The sequence below is a fragment of the Bos grunniens genome, chromosome 28 (assembly GCF_055505025.1).
Source record: "Bos grunniens cultivar Pamir isolate PY7600 chromosome 28, Bosgru_T2T1.0, whole genome shotgun sequence".
NCBI lineage: Eukaryota > Metazoa > Chordata > Mammalia > Artiodactyla > Bovidae > Bos > Bos grunniens.
In genome coordinates, this window is record NC_141192.1 from 26,917,700 (window position 1) to 26,937,239 (window position 19,540).

At 35.5% G+C, this 19,540-nt stretch overlaps 1 protein-coding gene across 49 annotated transcripts in view; it reads left to right on the top strand.

Annotated features, from left to right (window-relative positions):
- Positions 1 to 19,540, top strand: part of JMJD1C (jumonji domain containing 1C) — a 316,832-nt gene that overhangs the window by 284,053 nt on the left and 13,239 nt on the right. For all 49 annotated transcript variants that reach the window (XM_086382227.1, XM_086382248.1, XM_086382258.1 and 46 more), the window contains 13 exons: positions 755 to 956; positions 3,280 to 3,494; positions 4,429 to 4,581; positions 6,818 to 6,907; positions 7,519 to 7,646; positions 7,838 to 8,051; positions 8,550 to 8,764; positions 9,466 to 9,744; positions 12,456 to 12,624; positions 13,355 to 13,445; positions 13,932 to 14,062; positions 14,436 to 14,558; positions 19,144 to 19,283. In XM_086382227.1, coding sequence (XP_086238353.1) covers positions 755 to 956; positions 3,280 to 3,494; positions 4,429 to 4,581; positions 6,818 to 6,907; positions 7,519 to 7,646; positions 7,838 to 8,051; positions 8,550 to 8,764; positions 9,466 to 9,744; positions 12,456 to 12,624; positions 13,355 to 13,445; positions 13,932 to 14,062; positions 14,436 to 14,558; positions 19,144 to 19,283 — 2,150 coding nt within the window. The remainder of the gene's footprint in view (positions 1 to 754; positions 957 to 3,279; positions 3,495 to 4,428; positions 4,582 to 6,817; positions 6,908 to 7,518; positions 7,647 to 7,837; positions 8,052 to 8,549; positions 8,765 to 9,465; positions 9,745 to 12,455; positions 12,625 to 13,354; positions 13,446 to 13,931; positions 14,063 to 14,435; positions 14,559 to 19,143; positions 19,284 to 19,540) is intronic.

Sequence of the window (19,540 nt, forward strand, 5' to 3'; positions counted from 1 at the left end):
ATGCCTTCTTTTCTTTATACCATCAATAAAAACAGCCAGTTTAATACTGGTTTTTTTCTTTCACATCCCTCAAACCCTTTTATTTTTCTAAAAGATACTGCTTCTATCACTATATTGATATCAAATGGAGGGCATTATAATAAGGGAGAGATATTAGGAGAAGAATCTTAGCCCTCTTCCCGCAAATAATATTATGATAAAATCAACATTTGTCTTGGTTCACACTTAACTTGCAGAATCAGATTATTTCAAAACTATTTAAATACATTGAAACTAGCCTATAGTTTCCAGAAGTATTAACTTTTGGTTTTTAGGTTCTTCATGTGCATTTTGAAAGAGACTCTTCCTACATATACCAAATTTATGTGTAGAACTATATTTTTAGCTTTAGGTTACCATTGAAAATGAACGATTCTCATATTTGCCACTAAAGAGATACAAATATTGAACCTAGGAAGATTTCAATCAGCTGGAAATTTCACTTAGGTCTGCATTTCAATCATACTGACAGTTAAGAGTTCATTCGATTAATAGAATAATAAAAATGCTGCTATGGATTTTTTAGTTATAATAAGTACCTAGGACTGTAATCTTTTACAATCTTAATACATGGTCATAATTGTATGATTGGCATGAAATTTTTTTTTTCGCCTTCATTCCAAGTGATCTTTCTACTTGACTTGAATATTATCTTAAGGAGTTTACCTTTGTGAAAAGGTACAGTCTTGCTAATACTTTCCTACTGGTTTTACAGCTGGCATCCCTCGTTCAGTATTGAAAGATTGGCGTAAAGTCAAGAAGCTGAAGCAAACTGGGGAATCCTTTTTACAGGATGACTCCTGCTGTGAGATAGGGCCTAATTTGCAAAAGTGCCGAGAATGTAGACTTATTCGGAGTAAAAAGGGAGAAGAACCAACTCACTCACCAGTGTTTTGTAGATTTTACTACTTTAGACGGTAAGTTGAAAATTTGTGATGGGAGGAAAATATGTTAATAGATATTGGAAGTTATACTGTCATTCTGAGGGTCTTTTGGAGATGGGAATGAGGCTTTGAGCCTGTGTTTCTGAAGCATTATAAAAGCATTGTAAAAAGATACTAAATTTAGTGTTGTGTGCCAATTTAACAATAGTTAAATGTTAGACTAAACTCATATTCTCACTGCTAGTGTTCATAGGGCCTTCCTCTTCTGAGAGATTTATTCTTCTTAAGGAGAAAGTGTTAGTAGTTTTTTTCTAAATGAAAGGAAACAGCAATTTATTTGTATAAAACAAAATAATGTCACATTTGTATTTGCATTAGCCACAATAGCAGATAGTCCATAAATCTATGTACTACAAGCATTATAAAATGACTAGAAAGATTTGTTAGTAGCATGCCACATTTCACAGGTTGCAGTAAATATAAAAGCAACTTAATAGTTACTAACTTATATTCTACTGTAATATTAGTATTACTAAATCATACTTTAATACCAAAAGTTTATAAATTTGTAAGAGTTTAATGAACAGCTGGGTAATCCCGCCAGTAGAGACTAGTTGATGTCTCAGATTCCAGAATCAATCATTCCTGGATTTCAGTTCCAGCTCCATCCCTGAGTTCCTGTATGACTTTATTAACTGTAGTAGGATTATAGCTAAGCCTGTCTCATCTGCATAATAAGAATGATAGTGGTACCTGCCTCCGAGATTTCATGAAAGTGGAATGAGATAAAGTATACAAAGTCCTTAGCATAGTCCCAAGCTTGTATGAAGTGCTCCTCTGATGTTATCTGCAATTATTTTTCCAAATCATCATCATCATCTTCCTAAGAAGTTAAAAAGCACTTTGCTCTGGCAAATAAAGGTACTGTGGCCCAGTGGAGAGCCCAAAAATATGTGTTGGTAGGAACTGAATATTTCTTCATGGTTTTTCTAGACAACAGTCCCAAAAGGACAAACAACTTCAAAGAATTGTTATAGAAGGTAGTCCACATGGAAGTGCAGAGAAGATGGGAAAGAAATCAGGAGAGTAGGTTTGAAGAGATAAGAAAACCTTTTTGAAGGGCTCCCCTGGTGGCTAGAAATCAGGAGAGTAGGTTTGAAGAGATGATGAAACCTTTGTGAAGGGCTCCCCTGGTGGCTCAGTGGTAAAGAATCTCCCTGCCAATGCAAGAGGCACGGGTTTGATCCCCAATCTGGGAAGATCCCACATGCTGCAGAGCAGCTAAGCTGGTTCACCACAGCTATTGAACCTGTGCTGTAGAGCCCAGGAGTCCTAGAGCCCATGCTTCACAAGGAAGCCGCCACAGACGAAGCCCACACACCACAACTGAAGAGTAGCCCCACTTGTCACAACTACAGAGAAGTCCACGCAGCATGGAACACCCAGCACAGCCAAAATAAATACATGGCCAAAAAACCTTTGGGAGAGTTTTAAGGAAAGATAAACGTAACACAAGCTGAAATAATATGAATTGTAATGAAAGGAGAAAGTTACTTTTTTAAGAAAAAGAGGGAAAGGTAATAAAAGGATAGGAAAAAGTGGTAAAGGAATGTTGCTGGTATTGTCCATTTGAAAAATAGAGTGATTTGTAATGTATTACTGATACCCTCTCTCAGAGAGTTGGGTGAGAACAAAAATAACTGAAAAATAACCATCAGCCTGTAGGAAAATGGCAGTTTTGCCTCCCATTTACCCTAAATGGAACCTGAATTGAGTGGGCTGTATAAATTGGATGGCAGAAGCTAAGAGAAGGAAGTACTAATGGATTTCCTAATACACTGTTTCAGTCTTGTTCCTCCAAATCACTTTAATAAAGTGTCATTTTAATTAATGAAGAAAATGTACTTTTTAATTTAGCATTTTAAAAAAATCTCAGTCTTAAGGTAATTTAGAGCATTTTCAACTGTAGAGGTTGCTGCTTTAGATGATGTATAAAGTAATTGTATTGCTCAAGGCAGCTTTTGGCCAGCATTTTAACTCTTGTCATCATGAACCACTTGGATAGTTTTCATTTGATTAGAGTTAAGTAGTTGACTTAAGTGATAGGGAAGATCTTATTTCTTGAAACAACCTGACATGAATACCACCTATTGCCATTTGTAAGCGCTATGGGAGTCAGAAGCTGGTTAAATTTGTTAGTAAAGTTTGTCTATGCAAAGAACCACCCTATTTTCATGTTTTTTAATTGTAAATGTAATTTATGTTTTTATAACATAAAAATATAAATTCACTGTATAACTTTTTAAGCCTGGACTTGTTTCTTGTTAGTTAATGCTTTTATGTTTTAATGTTTCAGATTGTCATTTAGTAAAAATGGAGTGGTTAGAATAGATGGTTTCTCTTCTCCTGACCAGTATGATGATGAAGCTATGAGTTTATGGACACATGAAAATTATGAAGATGATGAACTAGACATAGAAACATCAAAATACATCTTGGACATAATAGGTGATAAGTTCTGTCAGTTGGTAACATCTGAAAAAACAGCTTTGTCCTGGGTGAAAAAGGATGGTAAGAAAGTTAAATACTTAGAACATGCAACTATGCACATTTCGTTTTAAGAATTTCTCTTTGGGGTATGTTTTATCTATGGGAGAAGTCCTTAATCTTACCTTACCTATGCTTGTTTACTTTTAATTTGATAATGACACTTTTTTATGTGCAAATACACCTAAATGTATTTAGTTAATGTATTTTCCACTTGAGGTTGAATTGAATGATTAGCAGTTTGTGAAATGACAATAACATTTTGGTAATAATTGAGGCACAATAAAGACTCTTTGAATGTGAGATTGGGAAATTTCAGCATTTGCCATATAAAGACATACTCCATCCCAGTTATTTAAGCTTTTTATTCATCACAGTCTTTGCAGTTAGATAAATCTATATTTGAATCTCAACTGGATTCCTTGTTTAACTGTATGAATGTGAATGGGAATGAGAACTACCTCATTGATTTGTTTATAAAGTAATTTTATTTACTAAGGAAAGCACCTAACATACTAGGTACTCTAAACATGAGCTTCTTTTTCGTGTCCCTTAAGTCAATAGTTCGTCCCCCAGGGGACATCTAGCATCTGAAAGGTGCCAAACTGAATGAAATAAATGCGCCTTTCTTTGCTAACTGAAAAGTGTTGGGGGTGTAGAGAATTAGCATCTTAAGAGGTGGAAGCCATAGATGATACTCACCATCCTACTCTGCACAGGTTAGTCCCCGACAAAAGAGAATTATTCATGCAAATGTCAAGGGTGCCAAGATTGAGAAACCCTCCATTAGATGTAAGTCTTCTGAAAAGAATTACTAATTACATCAAGAAAAGAAATCTGCTCTTGATCGTTAATAAATCCTTTGAAATCGTTGGTTTAATGTTTTTTGTGCATTTCAGTGAAAATTGTATGGAAAAGAGCATGTTTGCCTTTAAATTTTTATTTCTCTGTATTTCAGCCAAAATTGCCTGGAAAAGAGCAGTGAGGGGAGTCCGGGAGATGTGTGATGCATGTGAAGCAACATTGTTCAACATTCACTGGGTCTGCCAAAAATGTGGATTTGTGGTCTGCTTAGATTGTTACAAGGCAAAGGAAAGGAAGAGTTCTAGAGGTTAGTTACAGCTTCATCTAAATTGAAATTTTTTTATTAAGATAGTTTTCTTTAGGACCACTGATCTGGAAAATTAGATGAATTAGAGGCTTTTTTCCCTGCCTTCCTTAATTACAAATATAATAGGAAATTTTGTGAAGTCTGTTTTTTAAAAAAAGTTAACCACAGCTTGTTGAAACAGCCAGATTTTCTAAAATAAAACTAATCTATACCTTTTTAGTTTGATTAGTAGATCCACTCTCTCAGGTAGATATTTTCTTAATGTAGCCCAAATTTAGGTTAGGCTTTGTTGCATTCAGAGTCCACTGTGTCAGAGCCTGAACTCCCTTAGAGGACCTATTAATTACAGAGTCGAGCAATGCAGTCACAATTGAATACTTGCTAGAGTGAATTGATTTTTCTAAAAGTTGGTCCATAAAGCTTAAATCAAAATGTTCAAGAATATGCTGCCACTAGCACTGTTTATCTCTAGTTAGAAAATGAAAAAGTCTTTATTATATGTTAAATGAATTTTTTAAAATTCTAGAAAAATAAAATGGCACAAAAACAGTGTTCTTCCTGCTGGAAGATATTAGAAAGTTTAAAAAGAAAGCAACTAATTTTACCTTTTTCTCCTGCTGTACAAGTGTTTTAGAAAAAGTTTATCCAAGACAATTAAGGAAGTAGCTACTTAAATACTAGTAACCTGAAGGTTTTGGGGGGTCTAGTCTTAATGAGAGGATTCAAATTGTGCAAGTATTAGAAGTAAAATCACATTTAATGGTAGACTATTTACTATCTAAAAGCAGTGAATGTCATTTTCGCTGCAGGCAGCTCTTTTTCAAAGTGGTGTGTCAGATGAACTGTGATGTAGCCATCAGTGGCTTTGCGAGTGATAGGGCTACTAAAGCCTCACCCCTTTTCTTATATGCCCAGCACTTTCCAAAGAACCCTAAGCGAGCGGGAGAGCTCCACAGCTAGTTGTTTCTGTGATCTGTATCTTACGCCTGTGTAAAGCTATAATAAGGAATGCACTGTAGGCCATTAAGTATCTTCAGAACCTTAAGAACCTATTTGGATATTTTCGGTTGAGAGAAGAACTAGCTGCACTGTTGTAAAACTCCATTCCTTTTTACTGGTCCCATGTTACTTTCATTTTCCTTTTGCCAAATTAAAAAGAAATTAATGTATTTTTTATATTGTATGCATATGTAAGCATGACTCCTTTCTTAAACAAGATAAGGTGTGTATATATAATAAACCTAAGTTGTGTTGCTGTCAGATAGCATGGTGCTATTAATTTTGAAAGTGTAGTCTGTCAGTCAACCATAGATTTTTAAAGTATAATCTATTTGCCTTGAGTTGTATTGTCTTATGAATATATGAATATATATTTGTTTTATTTATATATCTCCTTATTTCACTGATAAATACTGCAGTAAGCTCACACTGACCAGGTTATAGCTATATAGTGGTAACTAACCTAAATATCTAAAATATAAGTAGAGAACATTTAAAGTTACTATGTAGGGTTTGTAGGGAAAGTCAACACTTTTAAAATCAGTTTTTGTCTGGATTTGAATTTTATTTCTCAAACTTTCTGTGAAATAGTTCTAGATTTTTTTATGTTGAACGTAATGAGCTTTTTAACATTTGTTGAAGCTCTTACAGCCATGTCATAAGTAGTTATCTATGCCATTAGTTTTATAGAGAAGATCTTGAGATCAGGGTGCTGAACTTTTCCTGTGTATAATATGCCTCGTGCTATGTGTGAACACTGACTACTCCAGATATGGAGCCTTGTTGCAGTAATAGCTATTAAATACTGTCTGTCAAGTTGAAGCTTTTTACATGTCTTCTGACAGTTTATGTCTTTGACACATTAAAAAAAACGAGTTGGCAGTAGCCTCAAACTTACAAGTTTAAGGTACCAAGGTCAAGCCTAAAGCCTGTTTGCCACAAATAGCTAAGAGTAAAAAATTAGCTACAGGAAATATTGAGGTGACTAATACATTAATGAGACTAAAGAACAGTCATTTTAGAAAAGGCTAGTAACATTTCATATGTTTTATATCTTATTGCTATAAAATTCTCAGAATAGTAGAAATGTTTGTTTGGTTATTTTTCCTTTAAGAAGCAAACATATGAAGCCTACCATTGACATTTTATATAATTGTTAAGCTTTTTATATATACCATCAATTTTATAATTATAAAACCATGATTGATATAAAAGTACACATGTTATAATCTTACAGATAAAGAATTGTATGCTTGGATGAAGTGTGTGAAGGGACAGCCTCATGATCACAAACATTTGATGCCAACTCAAATTATTCCTGGTTCTGGTAAGTATAAATATACATTAATGACTTAGTGTAACAGCTCTTCATTGTTCCAGATTACTTAGAAGTAGGTAGTAGTAGTAGAATGAAGAAATAAGGTTTATCTAATCTTGAATTGTTCTTTTTCTGTTCTTAGAATCCTCTGTGTACTAGTTAGCAGGATAAGCCCAAACCCGGTGATGAAGAAAGCCATAGAGGAACTATTTTAGATGGAGAAAACTAGGAGTTCTCTGGTTGTCCACTGATTAGGGCTCCATGCTTCCACTGCATGGGAGCTCGAGTTTGATCCCTGGTTGGGGAACTAAGATCCCGCAAGCTGTGCAGCTTGGCTGAGAAAGTGGGGTTGAGGGGAACTAGAATGTAATGAAAAAGAGTATATTCGATTTATTTATTACAGGTTATTCTGCCTTTTTTTTTTTTTTGAGCATACTGATTTTTCGTTGTAGAGGTAAAAGAGGAAAGAATAGAGAACATGAATTCGGTTGAATGACCTAACCTGAAATAGAAGGGTGAAGGAAAGATGGAAGAAAAGTGAAAAGACACAAGAAAAACAAGAAATTGTTATAATCTCAACAACCCATGATAACCTTCTAATTAACCATTATATTTTGTAGTTTTGACAGATCTTTTGGATGCGATGCACACTCTTAGAGAAAAATATGGTATTAAATCCCATTGTCATTGTACTAACAAACAGAATATACAAGTTGGAAATTTTTCTCCTATGAATGGTGTGTCTCAAGTGAGTGAAAATTCTCTATTCAAGTAAACTGCATGGTTAAAGGAATCAACTTTGATATTCGAAATCCACTTCAGGATTTAATGTTTTGTAAATTATATTTCCTATGTTACTGTATAAATATAACCTCTACTTTTAACTTTGAATAATTGAAGAGATAGTATTTTTAAAATTCAACTGTTCTACCTTTGTAGGTTTTACAGAATGTTCTTAATCACAGTAATAAAATTTCTCTGTGCATGCCTGAGTCTCAGCAGCAGAGTACCCCTCAGAAGCCTGAAAGTAATGGCAGCAGCAGTCCAGGGAGTGATGTGAGCACAGACAGCAAGTTAACTCCTCCAGAATCCCAGTCACCCCTGCACTGGTTAGCAGATCTTGCAGAGCAAAAGGCCAGAGAGGAAAAAAAAGGTAAATCTAGTTTATCGTCTGATAGAAGATATGTAATCAACAGTGTACTATTATACATTAATGTACTACTGTCCACTTAGAACACTTTAGTTTTGTCTTTTGCTTGCATTGTGGCTTAGGGTCAGTAAAACATGTTTCTTACTAGGAACTCAACTTCCTATGATCATATCAAAGCTAGGTACAGAATCATCTGTAGATGAGCACATCAGTAAAGCCACCAGGGCAATAGATTTGTAACTTATCTCACTTTGTCCCTGTCTTAGCTATAGCATTTTCATTTGTGACAGGTGCAAACTCACTTCATGTCTAAAACACTGAGGAAGGCCTTCTCATTTTCAAATCATTTGACTCCTGAAGGATCTAACCCGTCCTCTTGTCTGTGCCCAGGTGCTTAAATCACTGGTGCTTCATCTGTCGCTGTAAAATGTAGACTCCCTTTGTCTGTACTTTAATAGCATGTTTAATTTTATTTGCATTTTAAAAAATGTTTTATTTTAGAAAACAAAGAATTTGCCCTTGAAAAGCAAATAAAAGAAGAGAGAGAACAAGATGATCCTGATTCTCCAAATAGTAGAACATCACCTCCTGTATCCCAGAATAATGAGCAAGGTTCAACATTACGAGATTTGCTGACCACAACCGCTGGCAAGCTACGCGTGGGGTCTACAGATGCTGGCATTGCCTTTGCACCAGTTTATTCAATGGGAACCCCCGTGAGTGAGAAGCTAGATTTTTGTATTTCATATGGGCCTTAAATTTAGATTTGGGGTCTTTGCTGTGAACTACACAATAAATAGATGCAGATGCAATCAAATATACCAAATTACTATGCATGTTCCTATTTGCGTTATAATTCCGGTAACTTAAAATCCAGAGATTTTCTTTTCCAGGTTAAAAGAGTTGAGGGAGGGACATTTTGATTCCAAAATCGCCCTAAGATACTCCTTCAAAATTTGAAAACCATGTATCTAGTTGGGGGTGAGGGGGAGGGATGGATGCGAATGCAAGTTTTCTTACTTAAAATGTTTAGACATCAATTTTTGCTTTTTCACCAGAAAGAAAATAAAAACAGAATAATTGCATAGGTAGACACAAATTTTTAGCAGCTTTTAAAAGTTGGGAGAGTCTTCCTAATCTCTCTTCCCTCTACCCTGATCCTAAAATGTTACAAAAGTAAGAAAGACCACACTTCAAGTTTCTGCAGATCCCACAGTTTTTCACATGGAGACCACCCAACTTCTGCTTCCCATTGTCAGGAGCAGTGTAGGTAGGCACTAGAGATCCAAATCCATTTGCTGGATTCTTGAAGCCAGATATATTGTTTGTGGTGGTGTTTGCTATGTTAATGGAACATTAAAGCAGAGGTTTCCAAATGTAATCATTTCTGCTTAAAATATTTATTTTTTCTTATTAGAGTGGTAAAAGTGGAAGGACTATGCCAAACATTCTTGATGACATAATTGCTTCAGTTGTTGAAAACAAAATTCCACCAAATAAAGCCTCTAAGATAAATGTAAAATCAGAGTTCAAAGAAGAACCCAAAGAAAGCAGAAAATCTGCCATGGATGAAAACAATAAATTGTACAGTGATATACCACATTCTTGGATCTGTGAGAAGCATATTCTGTGGCTTAAGGATTATAAAAATACTAATAATTGGAAGCTTTTCAAAGAGTGTTGGAAATATGGACAAGTGAGTATTTTAAGCTCATTTAGTATGCTCTGGGTGGAACTGAAGCTGGTTGAATAGGACAAATGGTTTTCTCCTTAGGACTAAAGAGAAAAGGGAAAGATAATCTTGACACATTTGGGTTAGAAGATATCAGAAAAGTTATCAGAATGATTATTTCTGAATTTTTATTTTTTGGCCAGATTTTTATTAATTAATAGGGAAGCACTGATTATTTGATGTTACAGTTTCAGTCTGCTAGTGAGCAGACTTCTAATAAAGTCATATATTTACAAAGTTTAGTATCGCCTTCCTTTCTTTCCATTGTATTTTAGTCCAGTTAACAGATTGATATCTGCTATTATAATGTTAATACTGAAGGCATTTTTCTTGAACTGATAAGTGTAGATGTTTTTGCCTTTGACTGTAGGACATTTATTTATAAGTTAGTTCATCAAATCTTAAATGAGAAACTCCATTATTTAATTCTGCTCAAATAAAAGTGATTTTCTGTTTGACCAGTTTTTACATAATAATGTTTGATATACATTTCAGGTGGTAATTTACTACATTAGTGCACAAATTAGGAGTTTGTATGACTTAGTGTTCTGTTCAGTTTTTTCCTTGCATTCTGGAAAACATGATTGCTATTTTACTTCATTGTTTTCATTCAGTAGATAGTTACTGAGCACCTAGTAAAATCTAGTCTTTGTGCTGGCCAATAAGAGTATAAAAATGAATAAGTTATGTAAAAATGAGTAAGAACCATTTTAGTACAGTGATTCTTAATCTTTTTAGGTCACTAGTCCTTTGCAAAATCTGATGATAGCTTGGTCCCTCACCCCAGAAAAAATATATACACAGTATTTAATACATATTTTTTTGGTTGGCTCTGCCTTGAATCCCTGATGCCATTGCTAGGTTGCAATTTAGACAACTTAAGTTTGTGTAGGCTTAAACAGCCTCATAAATAAATACTTGTAAAAATATGTTAAATGTGCTAAGAATTTTGTTTCAGGTACTATGGAAACTTAAAAGAGTGAATGGCTAAGCTAGAGTACTAATTCAAAAGGGCTGGTAGTCTAAATTGATGTTGTCTCAGGAATTTTCTAGATGGATGGGAGGTTGGAAATAAAAAGGATCAGGTGTTAGAGGAACTGTTCAGTAGCTTTGATTACCTGATGTAAGAGTTTTGTGGGGTAATGATGGGGAAATGAGGTGTTTAGTTATAATTATATCATGCTAAAGAGTTGAACTTTATCCTATAGATGACAGTTTTAATTGAAGAATCAAAGTAATCAGGTTGACTTTTTAAAAATTGGAACATAGTTGATGTACAATGTTATATGTCATAGGTGTACGATACAGTGATTCACATTTTTTTAAAGGTTATACTCCATTTGTGATTGTTATAAAATATTGGCTATATTTCATGTGTAGTACAGATCAACATTGATTAACACAGCAAAGCAGATTAGAAGTTGAATTGGAATAAGACTAGAGGCAAGGGGTCAAATTACAAAGGCTTTCAGTATTTCAGGAAGATGATGATGATAGTAGCCTAAGAATTCTGCTTGAGAATATTCTAATATATTTTTTAAATTTTACTTTTCCCAAGCTGCTGGTTACTGTAATAAGCAATGTTACAAGGCTGGATAGAAGTATTACTGAATAGACATAGTATGGTCTGGAAATTAATATGTGAATGATCAGCCATAGTTAATTATCTAATAGTTGACCTGTTTTAATAGTTGGATATATTAGCCCATTGAAAGGAATTTTAATGTTGCAGTTACCCAAGTTGTTACCTTCTTATTCTTAGTGTAGTGTTTGTTTTATGTTTTTGACATATCTTTTGTGATAACAACCTTAGCTTGAGGTTATTCTGCACTTATGGCTCCACAGACTTATTTTATGTGTTTTAAGAGTATGTAAAAATATCTGTCACAAGAGACTCTTTAAGTCACAACTTTCTGTTTTCTTTTTACTTCATTTATTATAAAGGATTAAAAAAAAAAAAAAAAAACACCCAAGAATAATGCATCAGATTGCCTTAGAGGTCTTTTTTTGACATCGGCATTGGAGTTTTAAAACCTCAAATCTTCAATTGTTGGTTTCTGGGTTAGAGAGTCTGGAGGAAATTGGAATTCATGTGATTTCAAAGAACCAATTGACTTTGAGGGAATCAATCATAGATTTTAAATTTATTGTTGTTGTGCTTGGTGGTTAATATTTTTACTTGTCATTATCTTTGTAGAGGTAAAGAATGTGTGTGTATTCTAAGTGATATAAAATCAAAATGGATATAATTTGTTTTAATCCAAAAGACTATATATTTAGAAATCTTATTACATATGTACAAGGTATGTTTTGTCTATAGAAATGAATCGTAAAGAAAACATGAAAACATTAAATTGCTTAAAAATGGAAATTTTAATGTAGCTTTTCAGACTCTATCCTGAAAAATACTACATATTATAATTATTGTTTTCAAAAATGACAGTGTACTCTGCTAGTACATGGCATTCTCTTATCACTTTTTCTCTTTGAAAATATATTGTGAACATCTTTCCAGGTCAGAAACTATTTTTAAAAGCTGCTTTAATTCTCACAATTTGTCATTAATTAGTCCATAAATTCAACACATTAACTATTTTCTGTATGTTGTGTATAAAATCAAATTTTTGAAGTGTCCATGTATATCTTTTAATTTTTAATTATCTATCGTTTATAAGCCTGCAGTGGTTTCTGGCGTGCATAAGAAAATGAACATTAGCTTGTGGAAGGCGGACTCAATTAGTCTTGATTTTGGAGACCACCAAGCTGATCTCCTCAACTGCAAAGACAGCATTATTTCAAATGCCAATGTTAAGGAATTCTGGGATGGTTTTGAGGAAGTTTCAAGTATGTTGGTTTTTTTTGTTGTTTGTTTTACTATTTTCTTAAACCTGTCTTCCCAAAATGATAAATTGGAAATATGACTTAACATTGTTTAAATCTTTGAAACATTTGTATTACTTTGTTTTCTGGTCAAAAGAAACAAGTACTTGGAATCAAAAGACTGGGTCCTATTCCTGTCTCTGTCCCTCATTTCCTTTGTTGATAAAGAAGTCATTTAGAAATAGCCTGGTGAGCCAGTGGTTAGTTCTCAGGCTTTCACTGCGATGGTCCAGGTTCCATCCCTGGTGGGTGAACTAAGATTACACAAATCGGGATGCAGTGACCGCCCCCGCCAAAAAACGTCATTCTGTTTCTTACTGCCATATTCAGTATATTAATATTCCTGGGGAATTTTTTTGGCAACCACTCCCAAAAACTTTTGAAACTTGGATTAAATACTTTGTGTAAAACATTTTGAAAAATTAAAAATAAAAATGTAATAAGATTATAATTTTAACCTTAGTAACAGTTGTAAACAGGTTTTTTTTAAAGAATTTTTTAATGTTGCAAATATCTACATAAGGAATAAACATCTTTATACTATATGAATACATAAATAAAAGCAGTCTTTGAAGTAACTACTGTATGACAATAGAGGTGCTCATTCAGTTTACGTTTTTTCTTTCCTCTTCAAACATTAATAAGAATAAAAAGGTAAAAATTATCTTTTTAATAATCAATTGCATTCTTATAGAACGGCAAAAAACAAAAAGTGGAGAAACAGTTGTTTTAAAATTGAAAGACTGCCCTTCAGGAGAAGACTTCAAGACTATGATGCCAGCAAGGTATATTTTTTTATACTTGGCTATTTTGACTCTTGACTTTTGAGGTTGATCTGAGATTATCCAAGGAGTGAGATAATAAACTACAAATGTGAGCTTTAAGTAGTATCTTCCTCAATTTAAAGGAAGTAAGAAAAAAAATTACAAAACTGAATCTCCGTGGTCTCGGCAGGGGAATGTGAATGTCTTTGCTGGGTCAGTAAAGAAGAGAAGGCTCTGTCAAAGAACAGGAGGCCCTGCTGGTACCTCCCTTCTCCTGGTGCTCTCAGTTTGCTGTGTTTAGGGAAGCAGAATTGCAGTTTTAGTCAGAATCACTTCTATTCTTTGCTTATTGTATATTATGCATTCATTTAAAGTTTGAATGAAGCCAAGCAAAGTTTTTTAACTGTTAGAGGCCTTATGGAAAGTGTAACAACTTGAACATTATATATTTGAAAATACTTAAGAATGTAAATCTTTATTTAAAAAAAAGTCAATGTTGTTATTCAGATATGAAGATCTTTTAAAAAGCCTGCCGTTGCCAGAATATTGTAATCCAGAAGGAAAGTTCAACCTGGCCTCTCACTTACCGGGATTTTTTGTGCGCCCTGATCTAGGGCCCAGGTTGTGCAGCGCTTATGGTAAGTATATATTTGCATTTCTATCAGCTTGGAGTATGTGGAATTCTAAATAACTTCTGACCAACAAGATAAATTGTCTAATCATTTTTAGATTCTACTAAATCTGTTCCATTAATAATTCTTTGAAATATTTTTTGAAGCAGACCAGTGGTATATTAGGTATTAATAGCCAATAGCGTAAAAATATAGTTAGATTTTCTATTAACTTTTATGGTGTATTTCATGGATATTTGATATTTTGTGGGCAGGTGTTAGAATAAGGAGACTAAAGCTCAAATTATAACTAACAGACTTTCCTCATAGAGTTGATTTTGGAAGGAACATGTAGGGTATATAAAGTATTATGTTAAATAAAATTTTATTTTATACACAGGTGTAGCTGCTGCTAAAGATCATGATATAGGAACAACAAATCTACATGTTGAAGTTTCTGATGTTGTAAATATTCTAGTCTATGTTGGCATAGCAAAAGGAAATGGCATTCTCTCAAAAGCAGGTAAAGAAACTTTAAGAATAGTGGTGTTTTGGAAAAACAGTTGAATAACCACAATGAGGCTAAAGCTGAAACTCCAGTACTTTGGCCACCTCATGCGAAGAGTTGACTCATTGGAAAAGACTCTGATGCTGGGAGGGATTGGGGGCAGGAGGAGAACGGGACGACAGAGGATGAGATGGCTGGATGGCGTCACTGACTCGATGGACATGAGTTTGAGTGAACTCCGGGAGATGGTGATGGACAGGGAGGCCTGGCGTGCTGCGATTCATGGAGTCGCAAGGAGTCGGACACAACTGAGCGACTGAACTGAACTGAACCGAACCACACATCCAGTAATACTATCCAGAATGTCAGCCTCTGAGTTAACATCAAAGATTCCCCCCAAAATTGCAGTGTATTTAGGGATATTTAATACTCATTTTGAGGTATGATTATTTTACCTGGCTTTTTTTTTTTTTTTTACACAAAGGATTTTCAATTTTAAAAGTGAGTTAAATTTACTTTTAGGACTTCCCTGGTGGCTCAGTTGGTAAAGAATCTACCTGCAATGCAGGAGACGTGGGTTTGATCCCTAGATCAGGAAGATCCCTTGGAGAAGGAAACGGCAACCTACTCCAGTACTCTTGCCTGGGAAATCCCTTGGGCAGAGGAGACTGTCAGGCTACAGTCATAAGAGTCGGATATGACTCAACAACTGTACCACCACCACCAAAAAAAGAATTAGATTTATTTTTGGCTGTGCTGGGCTTTGTGACTGTCAGGCGCGTCTGTGGTGTGGTGCACACGCTTCTCGTTATGATGGCATCTCTTGTGGAGCGCACTAGGGCTCAGGCTCAGTAGTTGTGCTGCATGGGCTTAGCTGCCCTGTAACGTGTGGAGTCTTCCTGGAGCAGGGGTCAAACCTGCGGCCCCTCCACTGACAGGTGGACTCTCAACCACTGGACCACCAGGGAAGTCTTAAAAGTGAATATTTTTTATTTACTCCTTTCATATTATTATTGAGTGTATGAAAATAAAATGGTAAGCTCACTTAAAAACATTTAGTAAAGAAGAGAAACTAGGTTTTTGTTCTGAAGATGATGAAGACACGTTCATATCTCAAGCATGCTTTTTTTCCCTTCTGATACCAAAGAGAAGGGGCCTTTCTCCTAAGTAGAAATAAATTTTCTATCCAGTGTATAGATTTTAGATCCTGCCCTCTGGGTGTCTTTCTGAAACCTTGTTCCATCTACCCATCTGTCATTCCCTTCATTATAGACATTGGTCCTTAAACTTTTCTTTTTACACTGGCTTCTTTTCTGAGAGTAGGAGCAAACTTTAGACTTTTCCACCTTTCTCACAAAGCCTTCTTCAAATCTTGTCTTCTGGCCACTCTCCTGTTACTCCTGCCCTCATGAGGCATTCTCCACTGTGTCTGTCACCTCCCTTTCCTGTTTCAGCTCAGTGCGGGTTGGCCCCTGCCCGCTGCCCCGCTAAGATTACTGTTGCTATGGCTCTCACGGACAGCCATAGTTCAGTACAGTGGTTTTTTCCTGGTCCTTTTATTATTTAAACCATCTGTAATAAATGACACTGTTAATCACTGCCTCTTCTTCAAATACTGACTGTGGCTTCAGTAACACTACACCTTTCATTCTTCATATAATGGAATCACAGACTTTTCTAGAGTTATAGACTTTATTCCCATTCTGGTTTATGTGCACTTCCTGGGAAAGTCTATACATGATTTCCAGCCACGACTTAGTTCAACAGTTTTTTCTGGAACCCAGAATGTATCTGCAGCTTAGTGGCTAGGTGCTCAGGACCTGGAAGTTTTTAGTCTTCACTCTGATCATGCATATTTAACAGCCTCTGTGATACACAAGGTGGCTCAGTGGAAAGCATCTGCTTGCCAGTGCAGAAGACTCGGGTTCAATCCCTGAGTCAGGAAGATCCCCTGGAGAAGGAAATGGCAACCCACCCCAGTATTCTTGCCTGGAGAATCACATGGACAGAGGAGCCTGATGAGCTACAGTCCATGGGGTCAAAAAGCGTGGGACACAACTTAGCAACTGAGTACACACACATAATACACAAGCTAAATTCCTCCAAAACTATAGAAACTCATAGTTGCTCAGCTAATTTAACTGTTAGAATCAGTAAAAACTCTTACCTCCCCCACTCCCAAGGACTTGAAAGTCAAGCACACGTGAGTTATAGTCTGAGCTCTAGCACAGAAACGTGTGTCCTTGGTGCCAGCTTACTTACCTTTTCAAAGCCTGTAGTGCCATAGAGTTAGTTACCCCTTTGAATCTGCGGGTTCCACACGTGTGGATTCAACCAACCAGGGATGGACAATAATTGAGGAAAGAGAAAATTCTAGTAAGTTCCAAAAAGCAAAACTTGAATTTGGCTAATACAACATTGTACCCCAACAAAAAAATAAAAACATGCTGTACTCCAAAAGTTTCTAATTCTGCCACCCAAAAAATGAAAAAGGAATTTGCTGTGTCCAGCAACTGTTTGCATGTTTTTCATATTGTATTTATAATTATTTGCTGTCGTGTCTGACTCTGTGTGACCCCATAGACAGCAGCCCACCAGGCTCCCCCGTCCCTGGGATTCTCCAGGCAAGAACACTGGAGTGGGTTGCCATTTCCTTCTCCAATGCATGAAAGTGAAAAGTGAAAGTGAAGTCGCTCAGTCGTGTCCGACTCCTAGCGACCCCATGGACTGCAGCCTTCCAGGCTCCTCCGCCCATGGGATTTTCCAGGCAAGAGTACTGGAGTGGGGTGCCATCGCCTTCTCCATATTTATAGTTATTTACATAGCATTTATACTATATTAGGTATTATACATGGTCTAAAAGTATACAGGGTGAGGGAGGGTAAAAATACTTAACCAATTTGAACATCTGTGGAATTTGGTATCTGCCGTGGGTGGGGGTGGAGGGTCCTGGGACCAGTCCCTTGCAGGTACTAAGGTAAATCATTTGCAACTTATTGTACTTCGTTCAAATTATCCCCTGTAGCACTTGGTCTACAATACAGAGGTGGTTGTTGGTTATACAATCTGCTTTTCTCCTCTGCTTTTCTTTCATGTCCTTAAATGCTAGAACTTTTTCATCTTCCTAATTTATTTCCCATCCCTCTTTTTCATACCATAATATTTGATCTTTTGAGAAAAGTTCATTAGCACTTTAATTTTTGGACTTTTTTAATTTGCCAGTTTTTATAGTTGGTCACCATAAAAAGAAATGTTTGGTACCTACTTAAGCACATGCTTTCTCCTCCACCTATGATGGCTCCCCAACTTCTGTGTCTCCCTAGCAAATTCCTGTATTCATTCAAATTCCTCAAAACAGATCAGATCAAGGTCTTTATTAAAGTGTAAACCTTCTCTGCTCCAACAGTCCTCTTTGTCCTTGTGATTTCACTATCATAAAGTAGGAAATGTGATGTATTCTTTGTAGTAGCTTTTAAAAATTCACAGAGCAGTAACAATTTTCTTTATCTTTTTCGTTTAAAGATAACATTTGACAGGGGCCTTCCCTGGTGGTCCAGTGGTTAAGACTTCATGCTTCGAATTCAGGGGACGTTGGTTCACTTTCTAGTCGGGGAACTAAGGTCCCACGTGTCTGCTATACAGTGAGGCCAAAAATAAAAACTAAGAAAAGACTTGAGGACTGAACTAGTCTTTGTGCATGCTTTTAACTCGTATCATTGCCCTTGTGATGGTCTTGTTTACCTACACTTATTAATAGCCTCTCTTATTCCAGGAAGTCTTAACTAATCCCCAGCATTCTAGGATAGTATTTTGTATATTGTAAACATCTAATGTTTGACTTCAAAAAATCTTCACAACTAACTTTAAAAAAGATTTCAATATCACTAGTAAACATTTGATATATTCTTTGTGTTAAGCAATAGATTCCCTTTTCTGTTAAAACATTTCTTTAAAATGTTCATTGTAGTGAAATCAGCAGTTTGAAAATGATGACATTGCTGTACTTCACTCATAGATAACTTCAGTTAACATTTGTTTATACATTTATATATATATATGTGTGTACAGTTTTTAATCTGTCAACATATTAGAATGGTATGATACCTCAATTATTAGCGTTTGATTATAGATTAATCAGTAATAATAAATGAGACATTTTGCTCTGCCATTCATTAGTCATGGTAATGAACAAATCCTTTCTCCACTGAACCTTTTGCTCAGCTGTAAAATAGAGATTATGATCCTTGCCTAATAGTGGTCAGGAAAGTCCTTTGTAAATTATGAAATGCTGTGAGTATAAAATTGTTACAACCATAGTTTGGGACAAGAAGAAAAAAGGTGGTCAAGTTTGAGTAAAGGTCCTTGATTTTTTATCTCCTGTTCCTTGGTTTACAGAAAGAAATGAACTGGGGAACGTTATCGTCCCCAGGTCAGTGTTCTCTGCTCTTGTGGTTATCACAGTGTTCATGTATAACTGGGTTTATCTCCTCTTTAAGAGTCCAGTCTAGTCAGGCACTGTGCTTCTCTGAGAGGTCAATTTTAGGCCACTTGACTTTCTGGTAGTCTTTATTGACCAGTATGAAAATATTCTGCGTTTTAGGAATACTCAAGAAATTTGAGGAAGAAGATTTGGATGACATTTTAAGAAAACGATTGAAGGACTCAAGTGAAATACCCGGTGCTCTGTGGCATATTTATGCTGGGAAAGATGTTGACAAGATACGGGAATTTCTTCAGAAGGTATAATTTTAGGTTCCATACATAGTTTTATCTCTTCACCTTGAAGGAAGACTTAATTTTTAATGTAAACTCATTGGCATTCAGCAGTGTAAGATGATTAAATAATTTTAAGATGATTAAATAAGTTTTACTTAGGAGGATGGAATTTTTCATTTGAAAATCAAAAGCTCCTTTCTCTTGAGGAATTTGAATGGCAGTTTCTTCTCAGTTACTAGTATTGTTTATCCCCGTAAAGAACCTGTTAATGAGTCATGTGT